At 38.3% G+C, this 12,909-nt stretch overlaps 1 protein-coding gene across 1 annotated transcript in view; it reads right to left on the bottom strand.

Moving 5' to 3' along the window:
• The window catches only part of LOC117292446 (myosin-1-like), a 99,799-nt gene that overhangs the window by 32,501 nt on the left and 54,389 nt on the right, over positions 1-12,909 (bottom strand). Inside the window, exons 4-5 of the mRNA XM_033774482.1 lie at positions 3,734-3,960; positions 2,215-2,381 (exon numbers count right to left, since the gene is read on the bottom strand). Coding sequence (XP_033630373.1) covers positions 2,215-2,381; positions 3,734-3,960 — 394 coding nt within the window. The remainder of the gene's footprint in view (positions 1-2,214; positions 2,382-3,733; positions 3,961-12,909) is intronic.

Below are 12,909 nucleotides of genomic sequence, written 5' to 3'. Positions count from 1 at the left end.
AAAGGCATATTGCATGCCCCTGTCCACAAGTCAATATTGATTCATCATCAACAAGTCAAATCAGTTAGGAAAAAGAAAAAAAAGGGTGGTTTAAAATAAAATTGTCCCATAATACACAGGCTTGATACTTCACAGAGGCAACGAAGGATAGCCTCCATGCCCCCTGGGCATTGCCTTCCTCATAAGGTGCCCTTGACCAAAAAGAAAATGCCATGCTGCCCTTTGGCCTTTCAAAAACGAAGTACACATGCCTCAACACATGTACCTGCCATTGAGAATTCAGAGTGTGATGTAAATCAACTGGACTAATGAAAGGGAACCCTTAAATTAATTACGGTGATAAATTAACTAAATTTCCGTTCAAAGACTACGACTGGTATCATTAAAGAAAAATAGACACTCTTTATTTAGCTACAACTTATGTAACAAATTAATGTCTATTGACCTAGATTTATTTTTAATGTTATTGATTCTCTAAGGGTTGTGGGAATCTCGGTTGCATCGCTATAAGGATGATGATATGATCTAATGGGGGACATCCATTCAAAAGAAGGCGGTGTTCACCTGAAAGGGGTATCCATCCCAAAGTGGCAACCACCCCAGGGGAGTCGATCCTAAAGGGGTGTTTATCCCACTGGAAGGTGACCATACTGAAAAGGGAGACATTTTAGGGTCAGTAATAAAGGCAGGGTGCAAAAGCAAATTTCCTTGGGTTTAAATTCTTAGGATTTGACTTTCTTAGGATTTTGACTTTTTGTACCGCTGGAAAATGTTTCTTGTTGTGGACAGCCCCTTACAGTAAAAACAAGTTTACCGCCATAAACGCCTAGTTGAAGTTGTTTGTTTTAGTAGCAAGAAATTCAAATTTTCAAGGAAAAGGACTTGGGGCATATAGACCTACAGAATTATTAAGAAAACAAAATCGTGAAGATCACAGATTTACATAAAACTTACACGGTCTAATGATGCTGATTGAAGAAAACGTCCCTTTTTTGCACCAGTGTTATGAAAAATGTATAATCACTTCTTCACTATTTTCTAGTGACCCAGATTGCCAATCGATCTCAAACTTCTACAGGTGTGTCAGTTTACGGTGGCTTACATTAAGTGCTTACACTGCCAGCAACTGTTTTGTTTGCAAAACCAATTCCATAACGTTCCTTTAAGAACATGCTTGTTTTTTTTTCCTTTCTGCAAGTGTAAATCAATTAGTTAACCCAAAATCTGTAAAAACTTTACAAGCTTCAGAGTCATCTTAAAATCAAAGTCTTTTTACTGTAAGCTTGGCAGTCATTCAGTTACTCTGCGGTTAGACCGCACAAAAGTGCTCTCCAAACATGACAAGTGTTTGAGGGAAAGAAAAAAAGCGAGCACTAAAAAAAAAACACTGTTTAATTTCATTCTTCAGGCGTTTGTTTTAACGTCTTTCTGAAAATCACCTGTGTTGATGAAACACCCATCAAGAAAAGCTGAACAAGAATTTAGACAAAGCTCAACATAAATACACACACTGTGACATAAAATAATAATCCTGGACGAGACAAAAGGATTAGCAGGTTGTCAGAGTTGAAGAGTCAATGACATTCTCTTAAGTGTTTCAATATTTGGAAAGGTTTTGTTGCGTTTCAAGTACGGTTCTGTCATGTGTGTACAGCATGCAGGTGCACTTGTTTGTGTGAAATAATCTGAAATCAGATGCTTGTGTGAAAATTTGTGTAGCATTATCAGAGGTTTGACTTGTGGATTGCTCTCTTTCATGATAAATGTAAATTGTTTTTGTTATTTTGAAAGATTATCACAATAGAGTTACCTGCCAGTACAACGACACTCCAAATCACATGTTTGTGTGCTTCAAAATCTGGGCAAAAATGCAGAGAGCTGTACAAGCAGAAAACATTTCTTAAAAGTTTTCTGCTTAGCAGAACGGTGAGCAGAATGCCAGTCACAATAGGTACAAGTGACATCATATTTTGGCTGGTAACCTTAATCTTGTAAGCACTATTTTGTTGTCTTGAGCTATTGTTTGAGCTTAAGCAGCTCTATGAAAATGGGCCCAGAGTTCATACTTCCTGCCAGCGACCACCATTTGTTGCTTCCCAAACATAAAGTATGAACTAGGTTTATGTCTTTTATAAACAAAGCTTATAACAACAAATTTAAGACCAGCCTCCCACCTACGCTGATCTTCAAGATGTCAATGCTCTCTTTACTCACCCAAGAATTATCGTTTGTGAGGCTCCCGTATCTATAAGCTCCTTCAAGACATGAGCCGCTAACCGATGGAGTTGCTCTGATTGGTTGGTACGGTTGTGCTGAAGGGCTTGCTCAAGTGGAACTCCTCTGTATGGGTTGATGCTGATGAGCACTGGACCGACTCTCGTCTGAAGTGTATGAATATAAACACGAATAATAAATCAATCAGCAAGCTTTAGTGGAGGGCTTAAGGTTTTGTTTTGGAAACAAAGCATGGGACAAGAATGAAGTAAGAATATCAAATAAAAAACTGCTGGTTAAAGACACTGGACACTATTGGTAATTGTCAAATACCAGTCAGCTCACTTGGTGTATCTCAACATTATACATAAAATAACAAACCTGTGAAAATTGAAGCTCAATTGGTCATCGAAGTTGCGAAACAATAATGAAAGAAAAAAACACCCTTGTCACACAAAGTTGTGTGCTTTCAGATGCTTGAATTCGAGACACCTCAAAATCTAATTCTGAGGTCTCAAAATAAAATTTGTGGAAAATTACTTCTTTCTCAAAAACTGTGTCACTTTAGAGGGAGCCGTTTCTCACAATGTTTATTTTATCAACAGCTCTCTTTTGCTTGTTACCAAGTAAGTTTTTATGCAAACAATTGTTTGAGTATTACCAATAGGGTCCACTGCCTATAAAATAATTATATACGTATTTCAGGGAGAATTTACCTCTTTCTCAAAAAATACCTTACTTCAGAGGGAGCTTTTTATGCTATAACTATTTTGAGTAATTACCAAATGTGTCCTGCATCTGTAACAACAAGTGTACAACTGGTCCTTTTACATGCATTACACATCACACAGGACCTTCAGCTCTACATCCCATCCAAAGGACAAAGCAATAACGATGAGGCAATAATGGTCAAGTGTCTTGCTTAGAGGACACAAGTGTCCAGACTGGGACTTGAAACCACACTCCGCTGGTCAGAAACACCAGAGCTTACCAGTGCTTTATTGACTGCTCAGCTATTGACATGCAGTGGAACATAAACAATTTACCTTCAAACTGTGTAAGTTTCGCACATATGGAAATCTATGGCCCTTTTCGAAACCGCGACTTCGGCTCAAGATTCAGCTCAGGCTAGATTGGTTTCACAACTGTTTTAACATTTTGAGCGTGCTTTGCGTATATGTGCTCAGGGCTTCCGATGGCCTCAAACCGAAATCAAAGCTGAAGCCATGGTTTCGAAAAGGGCCTATGTCTATGACACACTGGACTCAAGCTCTAGTGTTTGTGATCAACAGAGTGTGGATTTGAGTCCCGGTCTTGACACATGTGTTCTTTTAAATCTATAACTTTGATGGAATCTTTGAGGTATAGTAAAGGGTTGTGGTAAAACCATGTAATGATAATCTCTTCATTAGTTTGGGGTGGTTCTGAAAAGAACCATTGGTTTTAACTTGGCGTTTCGATCAGTATGCTCTGATCACCTTCTGGAGAAAAGCAGAAGGATCTTTGAAGTTCAACTTACATGACATTCTCCGCCATGCCATCGATGTCTCAGCACCCGCAGCACAGCCTCTTCTGTCAACGGTCCTGACATCTGAATGAGATCCTGGAGGTCAGTGTAAGGGTCAAAGGTCAAGGGTACCCCCTTCCCAGAGGAGGGTGGGGAGCAGGAGCAGCCGCTGTAACAGCTCGGACTGTGGTTTGAGGAGGAGTAGCGCTGGTCCCTGTAAGCGTCAAAGTAGCTGGGATCTGCAGGGACAGAAAGAAGTACTGTATGAAAACTAAATTTAAAGGAACGATACAGAACTGGTAAGAAACAAAATCGTGAAGATCACACATTTAAATCAAACTTACACTGTCTAAGATAATGATTATGATAGCAGAAACATCCCTTGAAATATTTCTCTGTTTAATGTCATATTTGATGAGGGATAAATAGGCGTTTTGGCCACAAAGAGTTTATAATTTTTTGGGAGAAAATTATTAAAATATATCAACTTAGCAAAAGTTTGAGATTATCCAAAGGACTAAGTTTATTGATCCTAGTAGAATATAATCGTCGATCAATCCTGGTTGACAAATCTAAACCCTCTGAAGAAGCCATAATTACATTACAACAAATAATTCAATTTTACACTCATCAGTCCGCTTTCCATTGATTTACAAATTATAATTATTCATCTCGTTATTGTAAACTTAATTACAGCCGTTGAAATGAATCAATAGTGGCATAAAAACCAAAACAACCCCGTGGATGACAAAACCCTTCAGAGTTCAAGTATGCATCCTGTTGACTATACGGAATTCCATTAAGACAAACCACAAGACTTCTGATCCTTTTGTAAACCAACCCTCAAAAGAAGGAGCATTTATTATCACTGACAGATCTTTTCTCTTCGAGAATGATCGCTTCAGGCAATGATTTCAATTAAAACCATCTTCAGATTTCCAAGGTGCCGTTAAATCCACGATAAATCTTAGTCACCTTGACACGGGCTTACCAGTGGCTTAGCTTATGGCAAAAAAAAACCTTGCCAACTTCAATTCGTTTTAGAGAGAAAATAAACAGGATTTAGTGATCGGTGAACTGTTCCAATTGATAATACAAAACACAAAATGAAGCCACCTAAAAAAAAAACATTAAAAACAACCTTTCACCACTAATCTTTTCCCCTAGTGTATGGCGGTTTATATTCTGTCATGCTCACAACTATAAGGTCATTAGTGCAACTTGTATGGGTTTTCAGGAAATTGCTTTTTAATATTTAGAAGCATATGATAAGTGGTGTTTTAGTTTGACATCCCGGGCAGGCTTGGTGAAAAATAATGCATAAAACAACATCTCAAACAATAATGAACTGTGCTGTAAAATGAAATACTTTCTTCAGTGACCAATTTGTGCTTTGATTCAAGACGCACATCAGGGCTACTAAATATTCTGGGTTACTAGCCCTGTTGACTACCATGAAAATACACTACAAAAAACACTGCAAAAAGCCATTCCAAACTCACTTTAATCAAACTCCAATTTGCTAATAGAGGAAATTATCAACTCGTACATAAGGCTCACAAAAATATCATTTACAAGTTATGCAAATGTCTATGGCAAAATTGTACATGTACATACTTGTAGGTTTTATATTAAAATAAATCAGTGTTGACTTAACTGCTTGCAGTTTTTAGCCGGTGGGTGTTGAAAGATGAAAAATTAATCTGGGTGTACCGGAGGAGCTGGTTGATGCACAAACAGAGGGAGTTCAACGACCTTGATGGTCAATCATACCGACAACGAGGGACAATGGCGTAGTGTAACTATTGCACAGATTTATTTGTGCACAGGTATGCAATAAGGCAATTTCTAGCATGTTTTGTTCAATATCAAAACCATGAAGATTGCTCACAACTTATCGGTATTTTATTCAGTTTCTATTCTTTGAAGATTTAAAAATTAGAATTAGCTGTGGCAAACTGCTTACTAATTAAAGGGACCTATGTTGTAAATGCAAAAATGGCCTGACAGTTCAACCCTGGCAGAGTCGATGAAAAAAACACCTTCCAATTTATGACTGGAATTTGAATAAAATTTGAAATTATAAGCAGGGCTTGATACCGGATCCGGCCTCGTTTTGTAACCTCGTTGATACCTCGAAAGCCATGCTTCGACCCCGCGGTATCAAGTACTGTTATGTGCCGTGCGGTATAGTATCTATGCATTTCGTGAAGTCAGAGCGGGCCGGTGCTTGCGTAAAGAGCCTTTGACAAGGCTAGGCTCACCCAAGGGTTTTTAAACTGCGGAAGGGGGGGGGGGGTGTTGACCGCACACACTGACTTTTTTCAAATTGACTTTTATGTTTTATTTTAAACAAAGTACCCAATTTGAAGGCAAGATGCCCCTTTAACCATGGAGAAAGAAGAACAACCTACATACAAAACTCATCCACAACTCAGAAGAAGAAGAAGAAATTTAAGACTTAAGATTTAATACAAACAGGTCAAATCAAAACGGAGGAAATTTCTTCCTCCATGGTACATAAGCGGGAATCGAACCCAGGGTCACATAGTTAGGAACCACGCAAACACATCTTAGTACACCAGGCCTATATGCTTTTTGAAAGGGCAGGGGCACCAAGGCATCTTCTCCTTGGTGAACGGCACCCTTTAAGGAAATTATTAAAGCCAAATTACTGTCGGAGCATTCCAAGGGCACACCAAGGGGGCATGGAGAAAAATCCCTTTCTTGCCTCCCTGAAGTATCAGGCCTGTAACAGTACACCTTTAACAACATCAGTCTTACTAGCAAGGTCTTTCTTGCTTAACCCTCTTACTCTTGGTGCGTTTTTCGACTAAGTTGATGTACAATTTGAAACCACTCACTATTGTGGTTTTGAACGGTGAAATAACTGTGTATCCAGTGTTGGTTCCCAAATGGTTTTGAATGGTATGAAAGCTGATACAAAGCCTGGTTAGGATCATTCAAAATGGTAGTACAGCTGTGGTGAATCAAGGACCCTTTATGCGATGAATGGTCTTGAATGGTAGTACAGCTTGATATCAACACTGTTCAAATGGTAATACCATGTGTGTACCATAGCAATGGGGAAAATGTGACAGTTGGAATTTGGGATGGTTTTGAATGGTCTATCAGTAGGAGGGTTAAGGTGTGATTTGAACCATGGTCCATGTATACTCAAGTCAAGGGAAGTATCACTCTAATGCAGCTAAGAGCCCAACCTCCAATTTGAACAACCTTCATACCGCTCGGACTGGAAGCAATATTATGTTTTCACGCCATCGGCAAGGTTCTACAGGATTAGGGGCAGTGTGAGTTCATCACAGCTTGCAGACACTTCAGGAGAAGGTCACCTTCGCCTGGTCACAATGGGCGCAAAGTTGCGCATCAAATCTTTGCAGCGCCTGCCTGCATTGGTCTTTTGTGTCGTCATGCTCAGAGGAGTTTCTAAAAGCTAGGGGAGTTCTTTGTATAAGGGGTGCACTTGGGCGTGCATTTTCCAGCTGAAGGCCTCTCCTACTTTTTATTACCATTGGATGGGGGTGGCAATTAATTTGGGGAACTTTAAGCTTGTTTGTCCACATAATTTTGTTTGAAAAAAAAAGAGAACAAGTTCATGACGTGTGGCATGACCGGTATTTGTTATGAAAAGTGTAAAGGTAAAAAATAAAATTGCAATAGTTTCAAGTTATTCACCTTTCCGGTTAAGGGGTTACAGGTTCAGTATCACTATACTGTGAAAGGTCCATGTACTTTGAGCGTGCAAGAATACTAAAGCTATGGGGTCTTTGAAAAATACTGTTTTGTTTCAAATCTATTTTAAGGTATTACCTTGAGCACAGGGCCAACTTTGCAAATACATGTAAACGGAAACAAAATAAAACAAACCAAATTTGGATTTGGAAGAATCATTTTTTATATATTTAACCTTTCAAGACAAAAGCAAAAGATTTGTTGCTATTCCAGTACAGCTGGCTGATGTCCGAGTGCCAGAAATACTGCAGTTGAAACACACTAAAATTGAAACATATTCTCATCTATGATACCAAATTTTCTGGTATCATGAATATCTGAATTCTTACAAATACATGGATGAACTTACAGTAACTTCTGAGTTTACAGCTTCATTTGAATGAATAGAAGGGGAATTAAGAAAAAAGTCTACAAATAGCATTGACACCTGCCTAGGCCCTGAGGAACGCACAATTTATCAAAATAAAAGTTACAAATTTGTCTGAAAAGCGGCACGGAAGTAGAAACATCCCCCTGGTTAGTTTCCAAGTGTTGATAGAAAAGATTGAAAAACGACAAATGAACTGAAAAAACGGCCCCGTTGTGACAAAAGACAGAATTGCTGTCGGCGGCGGCGAAATCAAGGCTATTCAAGTTCCTGACGCGAGGGGGAGATTGTTTGGAGAAGAAAGGTGCAATTGCAATTTAGTGTATCCAAATTGCGCCTCCGCCAAAGCCCCACCTTCAGGCAGGGATTAGCGGGGTCAAAATGGCAAACCCCATCAAATCTTAATTTACGCAGCAAATTGCAAAGAACCCTTCAATAGGCGACCCTCTGGTTTGTATTGTGTTCAGACCACTGTATGTAGTTGTCCCCGAATGGCTCGTGCGATGTGAATTTTTGTGGAGTTGGGTGATATTTCTTGTTCTGAATGAGCGGAAAGTTGCTGATGGCGCTTAATACATTGCAGTGTAAGAGACAAAATAACAAAAAGGTAATGAAGAAAAACAATGTGCAGCTTCAGGAATCAGAAGTAAAGTTCCACAAAGTTAAAAATTACATCCCATTGACTTTTTATTCTGTGCAGGTATATTATACTTTAAAGGGAAGGTACACAGTTGGTAATTACTCAAAACAAATATTAACTTAAAAACTGACTCAGTAACGAGCATTGGATAGCTGATGATAGTATAAAACATTTTGGGAAACAACTCCCCCTGAAGTATTGTGGTTTATGAGAAAGAGGTAATTTCTCACTAAAATAATAAAAGACTTCTAGCTAGAAGTCTTTTATTCTTATCTGAAAGCATACAAATTCGTCCTACAAGGGTGTTTTTTCTTTCATCATTTTCTGGCAACATCGATGAATATTATAATATTAGTTTTACCCTTGCACAGATTGGTCAGGTTGGTGTAGTTGGTGTCTTGCCTCCCCTTCCACCTCTGGGACCCTGGGTTCGAATCCCAACTGGGTGCACTATGTGGATTGGGTTTTCAACCCCTACTTGACTGGGTGGGTTTTTTCTTGGAATGAAGTCTCTGGATTTTTCCTCCCACATCGAAAACTGAAATTTGTTCATCGTCTAATTCTCTCTTTTCTTTTGGCTCTAATAAGCGCCTTGAGAATTATATTCTTTATGAGCAGTGGTTCAGCCAAAGAGAAGGGGTAGGTGGAGCCCCTCAGTCAGAACGCTTGCCCCCCCCCCCTCCTGCCCCCAAATGAAGAAAGGAAAATATAAAAAATAAATAATCAAAATATTTTGAGAAATCAAAGAATTCTGAAAGTATACATGTCTTTTCAAAGGTAGAGAAAGATACAACCGAAAAGTCACCACAATCACTAGATTAAAGGCTTACAGATACCATGGTAACATAAACTCTATGCCTCCCGACATTGACCAAAAGTCAGTATCCACACATTACTGCCTGAAGCACTGGGGACAAAAACCACAAATCACATCCAAATGAGCTCATGCTGTGTAGGCACCAAAAAAGGGCACACAAAAAACAAACCCAATGAACTTTTGCCAAAAGTACATCAACCAAAACCCGAGTCTTGACTTTGTTTTGTTTGTGAGCCCGGAACATATTCCAGACGGATATCAAAATACCTTTGAGGGTTTTCCAGACCACGGTGGGTATCCAATCAACTACCACCTGTAGTTGTTTTCAAGAATTCCTATATTTTTATTGGGCTGCAGTCAAAATTAGCGAAAAAAACATATTTCTTTTAAAGTATTGGTATTTTGACCGAAAATAAAACTGAGGGGTTACTACCATATGCCACTGAAAAATAAGGCTCAAATAGTAAACCAAAACTTTCCAGAAGACGTTGAGTGAAGAAAATAAATAGAAAACAAATACTCAATCAACCTAAATACATGTATCATGTAGAAATCCAAGTACATGTGGTATTCTTTCAGTAGGGACGGTAGGGCGTAGACTACAGGCAGAAGTTAACCGAACGCGGTGGCTCGGGCGCTCATGCTCCTGATCTGGGCCCTATTTCATAGAGCTGCTTAGCACAAAAACTTGCTCAGCATGACATTTCTTCCTCGATAAAAATTAGGATTACCAACCACATTTCCACTTGTTGCATATTGCTTGTTACAGGTATTCAGCTGTTGTTTGCTTATCCTGAAAATCACGTGGAAATTTGGTTGGTACATGTAATCCTGTTTTTATCAAGGCACAAATCTCATGCTAAGGAAGTTTTGTGCTTGGCAGCTCTATGAAATTGGGCCCTGATTTGTAAGCTGTTGCGATTTCTAGCTCCCTATATTTGTGAATCTGTAACTGCAAGTATCAGACTTTTGAGGTCAATGACCTCACATTATCAATGCCCAGGTACATGTACCTGTATGCACATCACATTTTAAGTGAAGTGTTTAGATATTAGCTTTATATGAAAGCGCACATATGAAGTGCAACCACCAGTATAAAAATATAATTATTTAAAGCATCAGAGTGCCCCCACCCCCTCCTGATACCCAGCAATATGAAAATGGGGGGGGGGTGGCAATGCCTCCATAATTAAGCATTAATACTGTCTTTTTCAACCACAGTTTTGCCGTATGTTTTCCCCTATTTACCTGCAGTTGTTTCATTTACACATTTATTGGATCTGTCATATGTTTATTGATTTGTTCATTATAAATCTAATATTATGATTTTGTTTTGTAAAAAAATGTGTGCATTTTTATTTTATTTGTATTTGGGGGGGGGGGGGGGGGGGGGGGGGGGCGTGAGATTTCTGCCTCAGTCAATATTAAACAAAAAACATGTTTTTTTATTTGTTATTATTAATACATACATGTACCTGTACCAGTAAATTTATTTACTGACAAAGTATATGTTTTTTGTATGGATTAAATGTTGGTTCATACGTACTTTTTACATTTGATGGAGGATTTCTTGAAATCAAGCAGCATGCAATAATTACGTACTGGAGATGTCCTTTTACATGAGTAGATCAACTCCCTTGACAGCAAAGCAATTTACTTTCAAAGCTTGCACAAAACATTGGCACGTTTCACTGGGAATTCCTGCATAATATGATGCGTCAACAAATACAACCCCTTGAATTTGATGAATATCTGTACAACTGCATCATTAAGAGAAAAATGTTCTAAAAAAGACTGAATTTGCAGCCATTTTGCGGTTTGTTAAAACCATTATACACTTTCGTTACAGAAAAAAAAAAGTTCACAGATTTACCAATAATTTACAGGGTTTACAGAAGGTAATGGTGAAAGACTTCTCTTGAAATATTGTTCCATGAAATGCTTTACTTTTTGAGAAAACATTAAAACAATATCAATTCTCGAAAGCGAGAATTACAGATTTATTTAAAACACATGTCATGACACGGCGAAACGTGCGGAAACAAGAGTGGGTTTTCCCGTTATTTTCTCCTGACTCTGATGACCAATAGAGCCTAAATTTTCACAGGTTTGTTATTTTGTATATAAGTTGTGATACACGAAGTGAGGGACTTGGACAATACTGTTTACCGAAAGTGTATAATGGCTTTAATACAGGCAGACGAGCATTGAGCAATGTCACTAGCAAAATGCACTTTGGGACGTCAGTCTATCTGCTGCAATTTACGCTTCAATTGCATCAAATGTACAACAAGTACAATACTCACTTTCACTGCTTTTTCAATAAAAAAAACCTTGACTCCGTGAAAAGCACAACTGCCAACTGAACCTAGAAGAAAAAAGTACAATGTACTTTTCTATTTTTTCTCTTACAAAAGAGTTTGTTGGGTTAAAAAACACCACAAAAAGACATTTAAGCTCCCAAAAAGAGGGCATTTTCAAAATTGACTTCACAATTGACTCATAGTTGGTATCTAAAATCTGGTGCTGTCAAAACATTTATGCAAGCAAAATGATATAATTTGCGTGCAAAATCTAATTTAGCCTATAAATTAACCTTCAAAAAAAAAAGACCTTTGTCAAGAAAATGGTCCGTCACTGGAGAATGACACAAGACCTAGAGTAAGTTCGCACCGAATTAAACCTTCTGTTGTGCCATATTGATGAAATAAACCACATGACCCAAAGCTATACATCTATTTCTACCTCCATGATTTTATAGACAGCTTTGGACATTGAAAGAAGTCACAGGACCCGGAGCAAAATTTAATACAGCATAAACTGAAAATCTATTACAGTTAATACAGTGGTGCCATATGGACTCCAGGGAAAAGTGTCTCCGATTGTAACATGAAATTTACAGCAAACAAATACACAGACCTGCCAACCTTGTCATTTTTTTTTTTTTTTTTAGTACCACATTAGCGCAGCAGCATAAACCAGATCGCCCAATGCATGTCATCGGCATAACCCACATGTACTGTTGTTGGCACAATGCTAACAGTCAGTCTGAAAAAACCTAGACCACTTCATATTAGATGAACTATTTATTTAATGTTACTATATCATATTCACACAAAAAACAGGCTACTTCATTAAAAAAAATGTTGTATCATGTTTTTGGATTAACCAGTGTGTTGTATAAATGCATTTCAGGCCTGATATTTGTTCCTTGGAAAAAAGTATGAACATTTTTTGAGTACAAGGGCAGACCTACATACACGTACATGGGTACATGTACACAAGGTGTAACGCTATTATTTGATGATAATCACAGTTTTGCTGATTCTTCAAAGGGCAAAACAGAATTGAAAATCAGACTAAAGCCCGGTTCATACTTCCTGCGAATGCGAAGCGAATTTTGGTGACGCAACAATCACAGACATGCCAACCTCTGGGATCACAAAACTGTATTCTGAAACCCCAAAACCTGTATTTTGCATCAAAAACCTGTATTCTTTTTTTTTTTAACACGCGTAAATGTAGTTTTAAGCCCCGAGACAGGCAAAATAGAGAAGGTGTGAAGGCCATTAAGTTATCAAACAGCCTAATTAAACCAGTTAATTAAAACT

This window comes from Asterias rubens, chromosome 7 (assembly GCF_902459465.1).
Source record: "Asterias rubens chromosome 7, eAstRub1.3, whole genome shotgun sequence".
In the NCBI taxonomy this organism is placed as follows: Eukaryota; Metazoa; Echinodermata; class Asteroidea; order Forcipulatida; family Asteriidae; genus Asterias; species Asterias rubens.
Note: the sequence above shows the minus strand (reverse complement) of the source record. Positions and strands in the feature narration are given on the sequence as shown.